Below are 22,417 nucleotides of genomic sequence, written 5' to 3' on the forward strand. Positions count from 1 at the left end.
ACAAAAAATGCTGGGGTTCGCCTTTTATAAACTCTCAATGTTTTCATGAGTTCTGTACACAAATCTTTTTGTGGGTAAATGGGTAAAACTATAGCCATGAATAGGTCTCCCATGACTGAGGATAGTGCCATACAATGCATTTAATATATCACTCTCCAACAGAATAATTAAATTAGAAAAATATAAATAAAATCAAGAAAAGGAGACTGGAAAGAAAAAAGAAAAAAATCTTCAGCCAATCTTAGGAAACTGGAAAATCTTGAAATTAGCTGGTAACTATGATGTCATCCTCCTCTTTTGTTTTATGGCAACATCCAGAGACATATGATTTCTGGCTGCTCACCATGTTGTTGGGGCAAGTTGAGCCAGTGGTGGCCATCCAAATGACAGAGGATTATGGGAGCCTTAATCAACAACAGATGGCGATTTAAAGGTTTTAAGGTTGGCCACCATGGTCTTCAAGAAAAATATTTGTGAAAATATATATACGGAATTATGTATAAATAGCCATATTACCCTAGCAACCACTAGAATATTTCTGCCTATTGCCATGGTGATATGACACCAGAATAACTTTTTATACATAACCGCCATTGAGCTCATTTTCTTATAAATGTTGACCAAGGTCCCCCATCTAACAACATTACCCCAATCATTTTCCATTTCTTCACAACAAAGAAGAGGTGATATTTGTAGGAACCTCTGCCCTCGTTGGCGTGATGGCACCTATTTACAGCTATTACATGTAAGGCAGCTTTGCATATACTGTAGCTCTGGTTAGGGTGGGAAAAAAAAAACAACAAAAAAAATTAATTTTCCCAACTATATTTTTTAGCTGTTTTCCACTAAACAAGCTCATTGCGTTGGTGTGCTGTGTATGAAAAATTGTTAATCTCCTGGCTACACATCTCCCAGGGGTGAGGAGGACAGACAGTGTGTAGCTGCTAATGGAATGTTCTTCTCCGTTGAAGAGGTTTAAGTTTTGCAGCGCGTTCTCAGTCTGGTAATAAAACAACACAGACAGAGAGGTCTATCTCTTCAGTTCCGGATTTCTAGACCCATTAGCACTTTCTTGGAACGCTGAAATGGATTAAGTTGTATATTACTTTTATAGACCATCTTCATTTCCCACACATGGAATTTTTTTTTTTCGGGGTCAGTGATATAAACAAAGAATTCCGCAGATTCCATTAAAGAAGTGTGAAGGTACAGAGTGGTTTGTATATATTTATGAACATATACTATTCCATTCATAGTTTGGCTATGAAAGACGAGAAGTTAATAATAACTCTGGCTCTGTTAAAACGCGTCGTTTAGAAATTAGGGTTACCTATAAATATATTTAACTTTTTTTCAGGCAGCTGTATATTAGCCATTTGTATGTGTTCTAGCTCCATTATATCACCCCTAGACATACTAGACAAACACTCTAATTCCTTACAATACTGCCGGTGGTCTTAATCACCCACCAGAACACTCGGACAAATGAAAGTCTATGGAGGAATGGACTTCATTAGCATTGCCATAAAGCATCAGCTCAGTGTAGTGCAGGAAAAGTCACCTAAAATATGACACAACTGATAACAATGGCGGCTTCCTGGTCTATAGATAACATAAATTTATCAGAATAGAATAAAATAAAACTACATTTTTATCAATGTGGACCTAGATTACTGTGTACTGCATTGGATTTTAAGAGGACTCATTAGCATGAGTAAGTCATGACATTTAATTGCACTGCACTACACGCAAATGATCGGATTTGTTCTTGTAACCTTATTTAGGGGCAGCAATCAAGCAGGTCTCCAGCATCCATTCCCATATAGCACAGCCAGCATCTTAAAAGAAACATTAAGTGTCTGGATATGCATCATGGGAGTCAAATGACTTTCACAGCCGTACATCTACTGTACCGCTAGTGCTATAACCTGTGTGGCTGTCATAAAGAAAGCATAAATAAAGGTAGATTCTACGTCCTACTCGTGCAGATAATGGGTTTCCAAAGCCTTCTTCACTGAGGGGCATTTACAGCAATCCAGGGGTCACGGGGTGAATGAGCAGAATGTAAGGGTCACAGCTGCCATTTGAGAGCCCCTACAACTGAATTGTTGGGATGGGATACTAAAGAGTTAATATTTGAAGATTTGCAGAGTTCCCTTATTTATAACATTTTAAGGCATGCTGAGGGTCAGGGAAATAGAAGGATGTTTGCATAATATGCCCTGGCTATCTGGCTCTGGTACAAACGTTATGGTGGTTTCAGATTATTAAAAAAATGTTGGACTGCACAGAGACAGCCAAACATTCCCTCAGTTTATAGACCATCCTGGTCACCAGACGATTCATCCACCTGGCCTTTGTTTGTAGCAACGGTTTTGCCTGCTATTTCATTATCTGTGGTTCCAAGATACAATTGATTATCATGCGCCACAAAGAAGATAATGGATGAAGTGTAAGTATGAAATGCCTTTGGTCTTGGTTAGCCAGTTCAATCCAAGTTTTCCTGTATTCTTGCCTAGATGATGAAATTGCCAGTCTGTCCGGGTATGTCATGAAATAAGCAACAGGCAGATGAGTTTTTATTCTATTTTGAATCTTGTTCATGTCCATTATTAGAGATGTGGCTGGTCCAACCACAAAGACAACCTAAACGGAACCAAGGAACAGAGGGGCTGCATGAAAGCTGGCTTTAGCAATTTATTGGTGAGAAATGAAGAGCAGGCTACACTAATTCCTGGTCATGAGACTAGTAGGCATCCAGGTAATGGGCTTCTTCTAGGATTGGATCATGGTACACCTACAAGTATAAGCAGCTGAGCACCTTCTGGGCAGTCATATACACACTAGCACACACACTCACTATAACACATGCCCACACAAACAGTTACACATACACACACACATTATCTTACTTCCACTATGCTCCCACCTCAGTGAATGGGATGTCCAAGTCAGGCCAGCACATTTATTCTTCTTTAAAGACATTTGGACCTGCACAGGGAAAAAATGCCCCCCTCCCCCCGCCCCACCAGGCAAACTGGGCCCCTGAGTAAAAATGGTTTACATATTTAACATTACCTATCTCGTATATTAAGAATAAAACAGGAGTAAGTGACATCATTCTAACTGGATGATTAGCTTTTGTATTTTGCGAATGGAAAAAAAATAGCAATTAGTATCAAACAGGATATACTTAATATACTTTCAGACTTTTTTTTTCTATATACTTGCAGTTATTTATCACTTTTCTTAACAAACGCAGGCTTTGATTGAATGTTTATATTCTGCAATTACTGGTTTAACAGCCAATTGCCTTTTAAATATCCAACACTTTATTGAAAAGGGAAATATTTTTGCCTAGTGGATAATCAGATGAAACAAAATAAAATTGAGCATGAAAGAGTAAAATAAAAGTGCACATTCCACAGGCCATCCATATAATTAACAATTAGAGCTTGGAATGCAAGTTTCCACATACAAAAATGTGGATTCTTAGTTAGCGCACAACATCAAGGCATCAAGAATAATCAAAATAAATTCTTTCAAAACATTGTGTTTATAGAAAATTATTACAAAGTGTCTTTTGCAACATAACATTTTCCTTTGTTTTCATAAAAATAGAAAACATTACATTCATGCTATGAAAGGGACACAGCAGCCGTCACATGCACTCTAATGCTCCCCGTTGTATTTGCTCCTTTACCCACCCAATCACCCTCCACCGCCATGCAAGGATGTATTCAGCCGATTACATGTCATGGCATATGATATACTTACCTCCAATCAGCTCCAGCACTGGCTCACTGAACATGACAGGTGGGGGTCTAATAAGACCCCCGTGTGTGTACGCAAGAAACACCCCCATTGAGTTCAATAGGAGCTCTTTAAGGCCCCTCTTTGGCTGTTGAATCAGCCAATTAGTGACATGAAAAGTTGGACCATGGAGAGGGTGGGGAGCTGAAGCTTCTCCATAAAGTATGTACAGTTTTCATTTTTTCAGCTTTGAACAATGCATTTGAAGGTACGTATTTATTCTTCTTTGGTGAGGCTGTCTGGGCCATTAAACTGCCCTTTAAAGCAGATTTACTTTGGTAATACTGCTTTAGTGTTTTAATTGTTACGGGATAGTTTGTGTAAAATAACTCGGATATTTGACACAAGTAAGAAAAAAGTGTCTGTTATTTAACTGCGTGCCATTGATATTTCTGGAATGGCAACCTGATTTAGCATGTTCCATGGATTCAATGGCAGATGGTCCTAAACTGCGATAATGAAGTCTACCGTGCATATTTTTACGTAATTCTTAATCAAATGACTTGTGTAGCAATTATGTTTCCTTTTAATAGAATTATGGAGTCTGATCACAGTCTGCCAGAGATAAGCTTGAGTAAACTTAAAATGCAAGTTTAAATTCCTTTACTTTACTAATCTCTAACACTTATGCTGGAAAGCCACCCATGTATCTGTCATGCTCTCTTTGAATTAATCCTTTCTCGTATTACACTAATTTTGGCTACAGCCCCAGGGGAGCAAAAAATTATAATAGCAGAAAATATTAATAACTGTCATCTAACATATAATGCGGCCTACCTACAGGGAAAATACGACTTTGGTTTTAAGTAGCGCCATTTAGGAGATGCCAAAGTGGCAACAAGAATTAGTATTCATTGATTTATATAACACCATACATGGAGAAAACAGGACATTACATATTAGTGTATGATGAGGTCATAGAATAATCAGCCATACATGATATTGGTGTTTCCTTCAGTAATTAATTCTATTCTGGGTGATCAGTGAAACAGTATTTAAAAATGTCAACCTGTTGTGAGAATGTATGGAGTTCTGAGAGTGTGGTAAAAAAGTAGAATAGCCTTCCAGCAGAACGGCAGAGGTTAAGTGAAGGACTAAATGATGTTTGAGGTTTTCGCAGCAGGAAAAGGCTAGATGAGCTGAATCTGCTGTCAAGTTCTCTGTTTCTTGTTCGCATAGATAGCCAAGGCTGATGGAGTCATCTTCTCAGTAGTGCTTTTGAGTATTATATTCATTTGGACAACTAAGAAAAATCCCAATTGCTTCACAATGAACTCAGTTGTGTCTTGTGCCTACTTCAATAAAGATGACCAGAAGGGTAAAGAAGTCAGCTGCTAAAGAAAACAGTGAACGCTAGGTAGCCAGTCGGCTAAACGTGTTTCGTACCCAACACAGCCTATGATAAAGTACCCCAGTGTTGGGTACAAAACGTATTAGGTAGACTGGCTACCTAGCACTCATTTTTCTATTATTTTATTATTGCCAAGGAATGTTTTTATTTTTATTGGAATAAAATTTGGAATTTTTAATCACATATCTCACCTTGTTGAAGTTTATGAATCGGCTGCAGCTGACTTCTTTACCTTTCTGGTCATCTATACTGCTTTCACTGAAAGCATATTTTAGGATAAAACATTTTCTAGTTCTACAATTTTAAGTTCTAAAATTAACTTTTTTTTCAAGTTGGTGAATGCTAACAATGATGACAAGCTATATTATATTTTAAAGGGAGGTTTGATTTAATTGCAGGTCAACGTTCAAATTCTATATTCTAGTTGACCGTGAGACTAACTGTGTGACTCTTAATGAAATGCTGTTTATCAGAAGGACAACTTAGTGAAAGATTTCTTATAAAGGCCCCTTTGGCTTTACTGTGTTTAAACAATGTGGCTAGATCATCTAGGGGGCACAAAATCAATTAATGGGAATTAATGAATGCTAATGTTATGGCTGGCCTCATAAAAGTATAAGGGGACCAATAAATCAAGCTCCTAACACCTTATACTTGACATGTGCTATGCATGTCTGTCATTGGGACATGGTGGTCTCTCACCCTTAGACATTTATTATTAATATATATATATATACCGTATTGGCTCGAATATAGGCCGCACTTTTTTCCCCCACTTTAAGTTTTTAAAGTGGGGGTGCGGCCTATATTCGGGGTCTAGCGCCCGACGCCCGGGACATGCAGTCCCGGGCGCCGGGCAGGCAGCGGGGTTAGGATACAGATCCCCCGCAGCGGTGCAGGGGACCTGCATCCTTCTCCCCGATACGCTCAGACAGCCTCCCCTGCCAGCACTTCCCACGGGGGGGGGGGGGTGCCGGCACGGGAGGTTATCTAAGCGTTTTACCTCTGCCCACCCCCGACTTACCGGAGCAGACTCCCGGGTGTCTTGCGGGGCCGGCGGGAGACATTTACGCAATACGCAAATGCAACTTCCGGTAACGGTACCGGAAGTTGCATACGCGTATTGCGTAGATGTCCCTCGCCGGCCCTGAAGACACCCGGGAGTCTGCTCCGGTAAGTCGAGGAGGGGGGGCAGAGGAGGACAGCGGCAGCGGATCTCGGGGAGGGAGGGCAGCGGATCTCGGGGAGGGAGGGCAGCGGATCTCGGGGAGGGAGGGCAGCGGATCTCGGGGAGGGAGGGCAGCGGATCGCGGGGAGGGAGGGCAGCGGATCGCGGGGAGGGAGGGCAGCGGATCGCGGGGAGGGAGGACAGCGGCAGCGTATCGCGGGGAGGGAGGACAGCGGCAGCGTATCGCGGGGAGGGAGGACAGCGGCAGCGGATCTCGGGGAGGGAGGGCAGCGGATCTCGGGGAGGGAGGGCAGCGGATCTCGGGGAGGGAGGGCAGCGGATCTCGGGGAGGGAGGGCAGCGGATCTCGGGGAGGGAGGGCAGCGGATCTCGGGGAGGGAGGGCAGCGGATCTCGGGGAGGGAGGGCAGCGGATCTCGGGGAGGGAGGGCAGCGCATCTCGGGGAGGGAGGGCAGCGGATCTCGGGGAGGGAGGGCAGCGGATCGCGGGGAGGGAGGGCAGCGGATCGCGGGGAGGGAGGGCAGCGGATCGCGGGGAGGGAGGGCAGCGGATCGCGGGGAGGGAGGGCAGCGGATCGCGGGGAGGGAGGACAGCGGCAGCGTATCGCGGGGAGGGAGGACAGTGGCAGCGTATCGCGGGGAGGGAGGACAGTGGCAGCGGATCTCGGGGAGGGAGGACAGTGGCAGCATATCTCGGGGAGGGAGGACAGTGGCAGCATGTTTTTTTTGGTGCTTTTTTAAAGAAAAAAAACTTTTTCTTTAAAAAAGCACCAAACTTTTAGGGTGCGGCCTATATACGGGGGCGGCCTATATCCGAGCCAATACGGTATATATATATATATATATATATATATATATAACTACTTATTATATCTGACAGTTCCAAAAATACATATTACACCTTAATCCTTCTATAATTGTTTAATCATTAGAAATAGTTTTTTTAAGGATCCATTCAACATGATGGTATGTACAAATATTGTAGAAGTACCATATACAGTATATATATATATATATATATATATATATATATATATATATATATATATATTGTGGCAGGATGGCCAGATCAAAACAAGAAACTCCGAACACCAGCAGAGTAAAAGCAAGATGTGGTGTTTATTGCAGTTTTGTACAGTTCACAGTGTTGCACTTCATAGTGTAAATAAACCAAAACAAAAAACAAATCCTTTTTATAAAGTCTGAGGGCCTCTGGCTTGACTGCCTCTCTCCCTGTTTCCAGACACCTAATGCCTCTAACGGCCACCCTTTAAACACCTGAGTGCAGGTTAATTGCTTCCACCTGCTGACCTCCCAGCAATTAACCCCCTCATGCTGGGAATAATGAGCGTTCCAACCTGCTACTGATATACACAGACTGCGTTACCTTGCCACAATATCTATATCTATATCTATATATATATCTATATATATATATATATATATATATAGATATATATATATTCCCATATTCAAACTATTTATCCTGTTATAGTTTTACATAAGTAACATAATATACAGTAGGAAATTAGGTTTTAGAACAACTCAAACAGTTGCTTAACACTCTGATCAGGGGTGTCTCAAGGTTCACTTCACCTGTGCCATTACAGAGGAAAAATCTCCATTGATCTATCAGTCTGATTCTACCAGACCTGAAACAAGAGGTACATTTCCTCTATACGAGGAAGCCAACAGCCCCAGACACACGTTTTAACCTTCATATGTCTTGTGTGTTGGGTGGGGTTGATACCCCTCTAGACACAAGTGAGTAAGGATGTCCACTTCTGAACGCACCTTTACATTTGAGGTGGACTCCATGAGATCCCGAAGGATGAAATAACACACAAATAGGTATGATAATCCCATTTCACTTATTTCACTTGTCCCATTACAGAGGAAATATCAACATATCAGTCTCATCCTGCCCACAAGGGCAGTCCAGAACCAAAAGACGAGGCATTTCCAGTTACCTTCTGCGCTCCCAGCCACTCTTCCTTGTCTGAGTCTGCATTGCCTTAAAAAGGTGCGCCATGCTTTTATGACACGGAGCACCTAGATATGACATCATATCACTGCACTACATGTCTTAAAGACACACAGTGCCTTCCTAGACAAACTATGGGCGCACAGCCTCCATGGCGTAAATGGGCTGGAGATCTCCCCTGAAACAGTCCCATTGAGCAGCATGATATTGGTTTTGCATCAGGGGGAATAGTGCCTCCCCTGGACCTGCCACCCTTGGCCTAATTAGCCTAGACCAGAATACATCATGGGGCACAAATGAGCTTGTGGCTATTATTATTTCACTTTCCAGGTGTCTCTTGTGCTCCACTGCAAGTGTAAAAGCCAGATGTGGACTTCCTTGCTCACGTGTGCCTACAGGGATACCAATTGTACCCAACTGATGAGGCCCATACAGCCTGAAATGTATGTCTGGAGTTGTTGGTTCCCTTACGCATTGGAAATTTGCCTCACATTTCATCATGTGGCCAGGTTCAGACTGATAGGTTGATTAAGATCGTTCCTCTGTAATGGCACAAGTGAGCCAAAACCTGAGACACTGTCGAGTTAGGACACATAGTAGGGCAGGTTATTAAACAGTTGACTGTTCTTGGTAGATTTCTTCTGTTTATCCTGTAAGTTATGTACTTTTAACATATATGTGCTATTTTTAACTGTAATTACCGTAAGTAAGGGCCCTTTCTGTATTTTTTGATATCGAAAGTGATTTAATTACCTTTGTTTTATATATAAAATGCAGAAATTCTAGCCGCTTTAGGTTGATACTATTAGAATGTGCAAATGTTCATGTTATCCGATGGAATGTTGGTAACACAATGTTACCGGTTGTTCTTCAGAAATATAATTAGAATATATATTGTTTGGATTGTTTTATTTAAGATGTCAAGGATATCACATTCAATGGGCCATGTTACCATGGTAATGTTTGTTAGTCCCCTTGGTAATATACAGATTTATCAAAACTAGATAGGTCAACAGCAGGAAATGTAGCACTTGTGCACTTCCTGTGATGGTGACATTTTGTGACCTCCATTACAGCAAACGAGAGGAAGTGATGAAAGCAACAGAGAATGATGGGTGGTGGCGAACGTGGAAAGTATTTGAAGGAGGGTGTGCCATGAGAAACTATGCTGTAAAAGCCAGATAAAGAGTATGTTGGGGTGTTTGACACAAGGTAAAAGATGAGTATTCACTAAACTCTGAGCTTGTGATTTGAAAGCTTGCTCTGACTTCACTATTCAATACGAAGAGGCAAACCTTTTGTTGCCTCTGTAAAATGCAGATTTAAAGACGTAAACCTTTTTGACAGTCATAGAAGTGGTTTCGTTAAGTATTATGCAGAGCAGGCTTCATAAAGCATGAAAAGCTCATCTGAGTTGATCCTTTCTGGAGTTGGTGAGTTAGAGTGTCTAAGCCACCTATAGACACTCAGGTTACAAATCCAGTGGCAATCGTACAGAGAACACAAAACAATAGACAATTCTATGTTAACTATACTTGGCTCCAAGTAAATCAACATAAAAAATCTTGTAAAAAAAGCTGAAAAAATAGTTTCTACAATACCATGCCCTAAATTTAGACCTTAATCAGGTGAACTTGCTCAGAACCAGGTCAAGACCAATGCTAATGTAATTAAATAACTTCCAATATCAAGAAAACTTGTATGTGAGAGAGGGTGTGTATGTTACCATACGTGTGTATGTGTTGTCTTATAGTGAGTGTGTGTGTTAGTGTATAAGATGCTAGGAGGGGCAGGCGGCCAGGGGGACTCTACCGTGGTACATAAAGTAGTATTTATGTTTATGCCAATAGAGCTTGGTTCATAACAAGTGAACCCTGTGGATCCCCACCATCATGAAAATTTGCCTAGCCAGATATCCTCCTGATATGACCTACTAATTCTAGAACAGTTGCATCAGAGTCCACTTGAAAAGCCCAGTCTAGAATTGCTGGATGCTCAGTGCTTAGTAAATACACTCTTGCTTTATTTCAAACAAGGAAAGTCAATTTAAAATGAATTATGTTGGAAAAAAATATTTACCATTATGTTCTAAATTACAGTTTTCATCTTGCTATTTCATTTGGTCGCGGTGCATAAGGTTATCCTCTGCACAAGAAAAACTCAAGATCCTACGCAAGGGAAATTACACAGTACCAAAAAACCTGACAGTATTTTAATCACAGAAAAATGACAGGTATAATCATCTGGAAAATAGTGTTATCTAACGCATGAGAACAATAATCCACAGATGCTGAATAACAAATACAAATAGTTATATAGAATCAGTGTTGTGTTCATTTAACCCATATTTGTTTTTTACGACTCACTAATAAAGAGATCTATTCATAATACAATATATGTGTCTATGAGCTACACCTAGCATTGTTCATGATGTTTTTTCTGTGCTAGCATCATACCAAAAATGCTAATGATGGTTATGTTAATAAAATTCCTTTTTTTCAGGGCTTTTTGTAATGCAGGGCAATAGGGCCAACTGCCCCTTGGGCCCACAACAACCACGGTCCCAGGGGTTGCAACTGCTACAGGGCCAACAGCTGACCTTTGTCAGCACCCAGGGGAAGCATGAACGCAGGAGTCATGTAAAGTTACTTGACCCTGCTCATTCCTGCTTCCCCTGGGTAGAAAAAGAGATTGCCACAGAGAAAGCTGCAGGTGAAGTCAAGTATTGCAGGAGGGAATATGAATGAGTATGTATGTATAAGTTGGTGTTTGCATAGATGTGGATGTGTGTGTGTATTGGGGCAAATATGGCACAGGCAGACAGTTTGGGTAAAAGGATGCCACAATCAGGCTGTTTGAGGGCAAAGATGGTACAAGCAGGCTGTTTGGTGTAAAAATGTCACACTCCCAGGCACAATCACTGTGCATTCTGTGGTGGCATTTCGACAACACAGTCTAAGCTTAGGAGATGATTGTTAATTGACTCCTAAGGTCTTTTAAATCAGGGGTATATATTGTATATGGCGGACATTGACCCCACGGAGAGGAGCTACACAGGGTCACTGGAGCAGATTTCACTGTTGTTGAATGCAACGACATTGAGGTGCTTAGCTAATCCTGTTGTCAGCAACAACTGGCGGGAGACCCATCAGAGCAACAATGGTCACCCTTTCTACTATCTTAGCAAATCAAGATGAGCCAGGTAATTCCTGATTGATTCCTTTTGTATCCCAGTCCAAGTCAGACTCCAGTGTTACTGTCTCCCTCGCTTCAGTTTATGGTTTTCCATCTGGCTTTCTGGCAGTTGCTGTTCCTGATGTGACCTCTTGCTTTTGACAACCAGTGTCTCAACCTAGACCTCTGTCACTTCACAATTCGTTAAGATAGCAGACTCAACACCATCTGGCACATGGCTTAACCTAATATTCCAGAATACCACCAAATATCCAGGCAGACCAAAAAATATCCTATATATGATGAATTTGAAGAAGACCAAGTTCAGTATGGTAAGTGTTAAAGGGGATATATATATATATATATATATATATATATATATATATATATATCATTGCAGTTCTGTAAACATCAGTTCTGCTACATAATTGCAACACTGGAATGTTTACCATTTCATAAAGTAAAATATTTTATTTCGAGAGATTTCCCAAACCTGCAAGATAATTGATAAAGGAAACTGGAGATCTGAGTTGGGAATCATTGCCAACTACATTTATATTACAGGTTTTACAAAATCGAATGCCTGGTGGCTTTGCACGCCGCAGATCTCTCCTTTGCATCTGCGGAAATGACACTTCAACTTAAGGAAACAATTTATTTCTTGTTTATTTGATTCATAGAAAGACGTGGAACAAACAACCAAGGAAGTGCTGTGTTGCCTGGACTACTAAATATTTTCCAGGAAAGGTGTGGACATCTTTTATTAGAAAAGGGTATACAGAAATATTGTAATCAGTCATAAGTAAATCTCTTGGGAAAATTATGAGTATTATTTTTGGAATCAGGGAGAATATTTTCCCATTCCCACAGATATATTATTTGCCGAACCAACAAAAACATACAAAAAATATAAAGTATAATGGACTTGGGTCTTTATTAATCTAGGAGTGATATTGTGTATACGTCTGGTAGCAATTCCCCTAACCCTGGAATAGAAAATCTAACCTTACGCTCCTGGAACGTACCTTGGAAGCCACCAGAAGTATCATATTATTTATTTAATTAAACTTATAAAAGTAAACTTATTAAAATTATAATATTTGAATATAAATAAAATCTGCATAAAAATAAGTCAAATTAAGGATTAATTGGCAAAGGTTGGATTTTCATTCTCCAAACACAATATGTGATTTTGTTAGCTCACAGTTGACCTTAATAAAAAAAAAGAGAGCTTTTGGTTATAGTCAAAGTATATTTTAATTAAGAGAAATCAAATTATAGTCAATAAGATGTTCAGAAAGAAGCAAAAGCTATTGACTTTTTTGTAATCAGAAAGAAAAATGTTTTCTGTCTTAAGCCTCGAGACTGGAATCTGTTATCTAGTAAGTCGATAAGATGTTTTATCTTTGAATTTACCCAAACCCTAGTGAAAATAGTCTTAGTAGAACAATATAGGACTAAATAAACATATTATGGAAATGTAGACATTTCTCGAAAGGGTCCAGTATAAAAACGTGGCCGCTATTAACTGCAAAAAAAAACAGGACATGCATGATTGATTGCATACATGTTAAGGGCAAATCAAACACACGCATACATCATGAACATGGCCAGGCAGTGACTTACGACAACCAACCAATATATATTTTAAAAAGGAATAATATATATAAATATATAAAAATACAATTATATATATATATATATATATATATATATTATTTTTTTACATATAAAAATTACATCTATAATATATTACATATATTTACATATATATATTTATATATATAAAGATACATCTAATATATATAAATATATATCTATATATTATATATATATAATAGATGTAACAGTATATATATATGTATATATATATATATATATATATATATATATATATGTAAATATATATATTATAGATGTAACTTTATATGTGTAAATATATATATAAACTGACATATGTTGACATATGTTTCAGTTCTGCGCAAAACACTTCCGCCCTTTTTGCGTCACTTCCGTTCCGCTACTTCCGAGCTGTCACTGATTCTAGGAGAGAAGATGGCGGCGGCCGGTGAACCTATACGGCTTGAGAGAGGTGAGGGGTGGTGGAGCAGCCCTGTTAGGGGCAGCAAAAGCAGTGTCTGGGCGATGGGGTACAGGAGTCCGGAGTCAGCGTAACGCGGTCGTTATACAGCACGGCGACTGGAGGGTCCCAGGCGCCCGCCAATTAGAACCGATTCGTACGGTCACAGTGATTGTACTGGTCGGGAATCTGTGTCACCCTGTCCACATTCTCTTATAATTATGTAACGTTAGCGTTTTGTCATCGGAGTAGCTAGTAATGCTTTATTTACCGGAAGGTTTCAGCAATGGAGGCATGAAGGTGTTCCGACATCATGTGTTATGGTTGTTTTTATTTCTGCATCTGGGTAAAAGCAGCACGGTTCCTATAACCGGTGGCTTATAATGAGGCATTTGTAATTCCCTCTTTCTTTAGCTGCTTCATTATAAAGCTCCTCATACTACCAGCTTGTCGGGCTTTACAGGTACTGAGCACACCAAAGGATTGCTCCTGCAGCCCGGCTTGTGACAGAAGGGGTCAGGCCCGCTGAGTTCTCTGCCGGCAGTTCTCGATGTACCGATCATTACCTCCACGAGTTTAGAGTTTCTCTTTGGTTGTTTAATCTGCTTTGTTGCCGCCTGTCGTGTCTTTCTAAACCAATCCAATTTATTTGTGAAGTGGGTATGGACGCTAAAAGGCTTGACAGATGCTGACAAATATAAATTGCTTTGTTCTAGAGCAATAAGGATATATATATATATATATATATATCATATATACACACACCCATCAGCCATAACAGTATGAACACCGGCCTAATATTGCGTAGGTCCCCCCCCCTTTGTCCTGACCTGTCGAGGCATGGACTCCAGTAGACCTCTGAAGGTGTGCTGTGATATCCGGCACCAAGTCGTTAGTCCTGTAAGTTGCGAGATGGGACCTCCATGGATGCGTTCTGGTGCCAGGTGTTCTCCAGGTAAGGGGCGCACCCGGCCATCCACGTGATGTAAAAGAAAACATCATTCATCAGACCTCCTTCCATTGCTCCGTGGTCCAGTTCTTATGATTACCTGTCTATTGTAGGTGCTTTCGGCAGTGGACAGGGGTCAGCATGGGCAGCCTGACTGGTCTGCAGCTATTCAGGGTCATGCCAAGGCTTATTGATGCATGTGGGGGGGGGCGAAGGCTGGCCTGTGTGGTGATAGCCAACAGACGAGCTGTATCTCAAATTGCTTAAAAAGTGAATGCTGGTTCTGATAGAAAGGTGTCAGAACACACAGAGTATCGCCAGGGTGCCCATGCTGACCCCTGTCCACTGCCGAAAGCTCTTACCATGGGCATGTGAGCATAAGAACTGTCAGCAGAGCATGGAAGAAGGTGGCTTGGTCTGATGAATCACATTTTCTTTTATATCATGTAGATGGCACCAGGATGCATTATGGGAAGAAGACAAGCCGGCGGAGACAGTATGGTGCTTTGGGCAATGTTCTGCTGGGACCTTGGGTCCTGCCATCCTGTGGATGTTACTTTGACACTTACCTCCTACCTAAGCTGACCATGTACACCCTTTCATGGACACGGTATTCATGAGTGGTTTAAGGAACATAACAGCGTGTTCAAGCTGTTGACTTGGCCTCCAAATTCCCCAGAGCTCAATCCAATCGACTATCGATGGCATCCATGGAGACCCCACCTTGCAACTTTCAGGACTTAAAGGTCTGCTGCTTACGTCCTGGTGCCATATACCACAGCGAGCCTTCAGAGGTCTAGTAGAGTCCATGCCTCAACAGGTCAGGGCTGTTTGGTGGCAAAAGGGGGACCTACATAATATTAGGCAGGTGGCCATAATGTTATGGCTGATCAGTGTGTGTGTATATATAATCACACACACTACTGCTCAAACATTTGGTGTCACTTAACTGCTTTTATGGACATTTCTCCCTGTAACGTAATTGCAAAAGGGTTTTCTAACGGTCAATTAGCCTTTTAAACTTGGATTAGCGAACACAACATGCCTTCGGAACACAGTAAAAGGGCCTCTGCACCCTATGAAGATATTCCATTAAAATCCGTTTCCAGCTACAATAGTCAGTTCCAACATTAACCCGTCTGCGCTGGATTTCTCATCCATTTCCTGTTATTTAAATGGACAAAATGTGCTTTTCATTTAAGACCAAGGGCATTTCTAAGTGACCCCAAACTTTTGAGCAATGTCTATATATACATATACATCATCGTAACCTTGTTTCCTCCAACCTTGCGCAAGCGGAACCGTATCTCCTTCATGGTTCTAGAGTCAGAAGGAGTTGCCATGTTACATGCGTGCAGGCACGGGACCGTATGAGAGAGGTCACTGTAAACTCCCCAGGCTGCCGGGGCTGTCATGATGATGAATGTTGTGGAAGTCGATGCTGAACACCATACAGAAAAGGGAGGCCGTGTTACTTCTCGCCTTGGGGCAGGGGCTGTGCGCATAATCAGTTCTGTAGGACAAAACTGCATCGGGCCTGAGAGGCAGCTTTAGTACCTTTTAAGGTTATCCTCACGTCAGCGTCTTTGTAGGGCTGCAACTAACGATTATTTTCATAATCGATTAGTTGGCCGATTGTTTTTTCGATTAATCGGGTAAAAAAAATGAATGTACGTTTCTTTGTGTTAAAAAGCTCTGTTTAGGTGGTCAGAAGGCATTGCTTTTTAAACCTAATAAAGAAAATGAATTCCAGGCAGGTGGTTGATGGATTTGTGTAGAATTTACAAGCTTTATCTTTAATGAATTTTGCTTATAGCACATCCGTCATTATACAGATACGCTGTCGCTGGTTACATGACCAGATCTTGCTTTTCGATAATGCACATTTAGGCGACATGTAACTCTTCGAGGGTTGGGAGGTTGAGTGAACTTTTGTTTTGCGGTAGTTACACTTCGACAACCTTATGTTTTAACAAGGGAATTTTCTTTTCTGTTCAGGACAACCTAAGCTATTTAGAAGGGGTTAAATTCCACTATCATGCTAAAGAAAAAGTCCATATGCAGAAACAGGGAGTCAGGAGAGCTGTGTGCAAAGCCATCAGCCCATATTCTTTATACGAAAGTAAATAAAACATATTGTAGCAGCATTTGGTTACCATGGTAACAAGCAGCCATACTGACCTTTTTTTTTTCTTTCTATAACCAAGCAGAAGGCATTGGTCTGTCACAGACCAATCAGTGAGTTCCTTTAGTCCCCAGACGGAGTGTCTGTTTAAACATGAGGCATCCGTCCTTCACCGGACGTCTCGCTTGTCCGCTTAAACACGTGAGGGGAGGAAGAAGAACGGCTGCCTGTTGGCTTTGCAGACAACCGGAACCACGCCACAGAAATGTCCTTGTAAGCGATCGCTTACTCTAAGTCCCGCTACATAGGAGATATGTACTTGGCTCACTTTGATTTTTGCATATCTCCTATGAAGCTGCCGCTCAAGGGGTTAAACGTAGCTTAAAGTTTTCATCCTAGGTACAACTCCCATGAGCCTCAGCCTGGCCAGCAGCAGCTGTACATCCCTTTTGTCGAACCTTGATTTAGTACGTTTTTACGTTAGAGGACCTTCCTGCATGCAGCTGTGGGCTCCGTATTTCTACAACAAAGAGTTAATGTCGTCAGACAGACGTCGGCTCCAAAAAAATATCGTTCTAGTATATTTTCACAGTGAAGCAGATGGCTGGAATGTGAACAGATATTAGGTGGGAGCTGTTCAGAGTGATTGCGTGTTCTCGGGCAGCGGCTTTCTGTCTAATACAGTGATTTTTTTTTTTATCTGTCAGCATTATATTTGGTTAATTCGAGGATAATTGCATCACTCACTAAAAAAAGGAAGGCTGTCATGTACGGGCCGGATTTACACAGCTCATCACTGCTGCATATTGTTGGGTTTAATGTATCTCCGACCTTTCAAATTCCGAGCCTGAGTTGTAATAAGCATTTTTTTTTTATATTAACTCGCTTTCTCTTTTCCTCTTCCTATCCGTGTCGTGTATCTGGCCTCTGTCTCGCTGGAATGTTATCCCGACAGCCGTGTAGCAACCCAGGCGATTCTCTTGGCCACCTCCATTTCCAAAACCCACAATGTGTCTGAGGTTTGGGCATGTTCTAGTGCTTTTGATGTTGCAGATCCCCAGGTGACGGATCATTTAGTGGTTCACGGTTCGGTCAATGCTGATTTGAGGTTGAAGTTGAATTTAAGAAGAAGACAGCAGATTACTGTAGGTTCCTCTGGAGCTCATCAGAGGTTCGGCCTGCAGAGGAAAGCTGGAAAGGGTCTCCCCAAGCTGTGAAGTTTCTTTAGACGTCAGTTTGTTGGGATTTGCTTCTAGGGTCACGTCTTAGTGCTGCGGATTTTTGCCGCCGGTGTTAATTTTTCTTTCTTTTTTATTTATATCTACAGATATCATAAGAGCCATCGAGCTGCTGGAGAAGCTGCAGCGGAGCGGAGAAGTGCCCCCGCATAAACTACACGCGCTGCAGAGAGTTCTTCAGAGCGATTTCTGCAATGCTGTGAGAGAGGTGAGGAGTCTGGCTTACGGCGAATACGTAAAGCGCAATAACCAGAAGATATTTCTAAAAAGGTGCCGTTCCACAGAACATTAACTGAGCTGTCTAACAAAGCGTTGTATTCTTTCCTCTGTGAACTTTAATCGTCTGCAAAAAAGGACAATGTTTATAAAAACCTATTTCTGCAGGAACAACCTGAGTGCCTGCTTTCGTGTCATACTACAATCATGCAATCCCTAAATAATTATTCCTGGGAAGGGTTTGGGTGTTCCACGGCAATAGAAATAATGTTCTTAATGCTGCGTTTAGTTATAGTGTCCTATAAGCAGACTAGGCGATGGAGGAATAGTGCAGATCGGGGGTTGCATTAGAGAGGTAGTAGATGACCCCTGCCGCGTATGTCAATTCTTCTTAAAACGGAGTATGAGGCTGGAAAAATGTTTCATTATATTTACTATCGCGGTTGTCAATGCGGATTGTGGCGGTGACACCACTAACCAATCAACGATCGGATCATTTAACACCGATGTCTTCCCGCTTCCCAGTACTGGTTGCCGTGTAAACAACATGTGATGGAGGTCGCGTGTACATCAAGGAAACGCGGGCCACCAATCTTCTCATGTTTGAGTCATTGTGTCATTACATTTATTGATCTAGCGCCCGCGGATTCCGTAGTGCTTCTAATTCCAATCCGAGACGATAAAAATAAGTTAACTTCACGCACAATAACAATACCGAAGCCAAAGGAAACGACGGCCTTCGCTTGCCAGCTTGTAATTGTTTCACGTTTTCTCTTGTTTTTCTTGCTTTCCAAGGTCTACGAACATGTTTATGAAACCGTTGATATCAACAACAGCCCTGAAGTTCGAGCTAATGCTACCGCCAAGGTAAGGTCGTCCCCGTCCTGCTGATCTGTGCCTCAACGCATCACGGTTTAACCCCTTAAGTACAACGGACACATTAAAAACAATGCATTGTGAGTCTGTACCTGTATGGGCTTTGTCATGAAGGGGTTAAAGAGATACTGTCATGACTTTCATGCAACCATTAAGAAAATTAAAAGAAAAAAAAATGCAGTTTCACTCCAACATGCAAACTATAAATCACAATATTGTACTCTCTTTTACAAGTTCTTTTCTTTGTGCAGAATTTCTACTTTAAACTGCTTTTTGAAGCCAGAAATGTGTTAAAAAAAAAATATATATAATAAAGTTATCAAAGATATCTTGGGGCACGCGATCCAGGCGTTAACAGATGGAGTTGACACATGGCTGAGCAACCATCACATACATGTTAGTTGGATTACATATGCTTCCCGTGTCAGCAGAAACAAGTAGGGGAAGACATTGAGAAGGCGTGATTTTCGAAGTCCCGTAAAAATAGAACGAACACGCAGCTTTTCACGCGGTATAAAATGAATTTCACGTTTGTTAGCATCAAAGCGCCGCGCCTCCCCTCCCCTCCCCGACCGCTTGTATCCTTCGCTTCCCTTTTCCCACCCAGAAAAGTGAGTTTGCTCTTGAAACAAATGGCCGCAATGATATACGGGACTTCAAAGCGTCTACGGAATGGTAGGAGGGATGGCAGAGTAGTAGAAGTGCCTGCGGTAAGCAGTTAAGGGTTATGTGTTTGTCTCTAATGAGGTTTACAGGTGGCCGTTACATGTGTCAGAACACTAAAATACCCCAGAATTTAATTAACGGCTGCGTATTATTAAAAGGCTATTATCCCACGCCGTGTACGTAAACAGACAGGGCTTTGAAAACTGCTGTTTTACTGTCTGTTTTCGCTATAAAAACGTTCGCTTGTAATAAAGTGTAAGCTTTTCGTTTTTTTAACATCATGTTCATTAACTTTCTGGTTTCCTGCCGCTTAACCGGCCACCGATCGCTACATTTGTTTAGAATTTGTTATTTTTATTAGCAATGTTTTTGTGCATTATATGGAACGCCCGCCTATGAGAAGATTACACATGAATTATAAAAAGAAAGCAACCACCGGATTTAACAAATACAGGAGCTGATTTCAAAGGATGGGAATGTTAGCACAAGAGGCCATAATCTAAAACCGCATGATCAATGGCTTAGCTGTAGAGGAAATTTTGCTTTACTGAGAGGGGGATAGATAAGTGGAACAGCCTCCCAGCAGAAGTGGTAGAGACCAATACAGTGAGGGAATTTAAACATGCGTGCGATAGGCATACGGCTCCTGAATCTAAGACAAGACCAGCGACTGATTAAGGTTTCATTCTTTGCATTAAGATAAAGCGGCAGAGTGGATGGGCTAAATAGTTCTCATTTGTCCTCGAATTCTCTGTTCTGTTGTAGGCGACCGTGGCTGCATTTGCTGCAAGCGAAGGACATTCCCACCCCAGGGTCGTCGAACTTCCCAAAACAGAAGAGGGTCTCGGATTCAACATAATGGGAGGAAAAGAACAAAACTCCCCCATCTATATTTCTCGGATCATCCCAGGAGGAATAGCGGATCGACATGGAGGACTCAAGCGGGGGGACCAGTTGCTTTCGGTCAATGGCGTGGTAAGAAAGTGTCCGTTTTTTTGAATGTTCGTGTAGAGACCACTAGGAATCTGACAAATACACCTTAAACCACAAATCTTCCTTGCCTTTGGGATGAATACATAAACATAAAGTTTTGTTTAGTTTGCGACGTAGCTGGAGACGTGTAGAGCGACTCCGTAATTAAGTTACTTCTATGGTTGTTGGATGATAAAAAGGGATTCCCAGGGAACGCGGTCTTTTCAAATCTACTTTCAAATATTCAAAGTTCTTTTTCCCCCAAAAAATCCACCTTCATTGTGTGGAGTCCGTTTTTTCCGATTAATACCTTGAGTATTAATCACTGCTTTTGATAAGCGCTTGATACTATATATATATATATATTTTTTTTTTTCTTTAATATAGGACTACGATCCCTAATACAGGAATTATTACATGATTTTAATAATATATTGCTTGACTGTCGCTCTAAGGAGTGCCAGTGTTTTATTTTCACTTCGCAGTTGGAGTGGGTTCGCCACGTTTTGAGCTTGAGCAGCCTTGGAGGGTCTTATTACCCGCCATCCCTTTACTGTTCAATAAATACGCGGTTTGAGCTGGCGTTCCATTTGTTTTTATTTAATCACCGTTAACCTGGGCTTAACTTCGCAGGCCCACATTATACTGAACATTACAGGAATTACAGGTTCCTGCTTTATAGCATGAAAGTACTTGCCAGTGTGTGTACTTTGTACTGGAAAATCAGATTTTGTTTGTTCCATCTGTAAATGACGTGTGATTTGTGTTAAAATAATAATAATAAAATAATAAGAGTAATAATAAAATCCAGATGTTTTGTTAACCTGTTGAATAAAGGCCAAAGAGGTAGTAGTTGGTAGGGCCACTACTTATTCACCTATTTTATTATTGTGAGAGACAAATAATCTTTATAATCTTTTTTTTAATAAAAACGTATTCTATTAAACCCATGTGTTCCACAGAGCGTGGAGGGTGAACACCACGAGAAAGCCGTGGAACTTCTAAAGGCAGCGCAAGGAAAGGTGAAGCTGGTGGTCCGGTACACCCCGAGGGTCCTGGAAGAAATGGAATCCCGCTTTGAAAAAATGAGATCGGCCAAACGTAGGCAGCAAAACTAAGAGCAAATGTTGTATCCACGAGACACAGACTTTATATTCCTCTCTCCAATAAATTTGGGTTCCCCTGTGGACTACCAACGCTGCGCTCATTCTAGATCCCAGCTGGACAGTCTCGACACTCGCAGAATGTATGGACATCATCAGGAGAATTTGCAGCCGAGAACATTGCCTTTTGATGTCTGAGCTTAATGTAAAAAAAAATGTTTACAGGGCAATTTTTACACCCCCCATTTTTTTAAATCTTCATAAATTTTTCATATGATAAAGATAATATGCATTTGTAAACTGTTTCCAAGCAACGGGTCCATCGTCAGTCTGTGTCGCAGTGGATATTGTGGATTGTATAGTAGAGTTTGCTCCAGTTTTGATATCCCCAGTATGTCTGTAAAAGTACGTATTTTTTTCGTTAAAATACTGAAAATCTGTTAAATCGCTGCGGAATAGGGAATTACCATATTTCTGGACCCACATATGATTAGGAAGTCACCCTGAGTTTGCAAAAGTCCAGGCAAAGAACTGTTGCGACGGCTCTTTACACTGCCTGATGGTAATGTTTCACCAGTGTTATTACTCCCAGTTTAGTAAATCCACCCCTATTTTTGTGTACTTGCTTAAACACGCAACAATATACATAGGTGAAACTATATTCTAAAATAAAAATCTAGCTG

The 22,417-nt window shown here is 41.2% G+C and overlaps 1 protein-coding gene across 1 annotated transcript; it reads left to right on the forward strand.

Moving 5' to 3' along the window:
* The first annotated feature begins 13,532 nt into the window (after nucleotides 1–13,532).
* LIN7C (lin-7 homolog C, crumbs cell polarity complex component) lies at nucleotides 13,533–22,417 on the forward strand. The gene is made up of 5 exons (XM_053449138.1): nucleotides 13,533–13,601; nucleotides 17,991–18,109; nucleotides 18,913–18,984; nucleotides 20,425–20,634; nucleotides 21,594–22,417. Exons 1-5 carry the CDS (start codon nucleotides 13,565–13,567, stop codon nucleotides 21,747–21,749), a joined length of 594 nt encoding a protein of 197 aa, XP_053305113.1. The 5' UTR covers nucleotides 13,533–13,564; the 3' UTR covers nucleotides 21,750–22,417.

Source organism: Spea bombifrons, chromosome 10 (genome assembly GCF_027358695.1).
Source record: "Spea bombifrons isolate aSpeBom1 chromosome 10, aSpeBom1.2.pri, whole genome shotgun sequence".
Classification (NCBI taxonomy): Eukaryota; Metazoa; Chordata; class Amphibia; order Anura; family Pelobatidae; genus Spea; species Spea bombifrons.

Excerpts from the sequence above, each read along its gene's own strand:
- LIN7C (XM_053449138.1), top strand. The coding sequence starts at position 13,565 with ATGGCGGCGGCCGGTGAACCTATACGGCTTGAGAGAG. Across the intron at positions 13,602-17,990 it reads ACCTATACGGCTTGAGAGAG|ATATCATAAGAGCCATCGAG; the intron begins GTGAGGGGTGGT and ends TTATATCTACAG. Across the intron at positions 18,110-18,912 it reads TCTGCAATGCTGTGAGAGAG|GTCTACGAACATGTTTATGA; the intron begins GTGAGGAGTCTG and ends TTGCTTTCCAAG.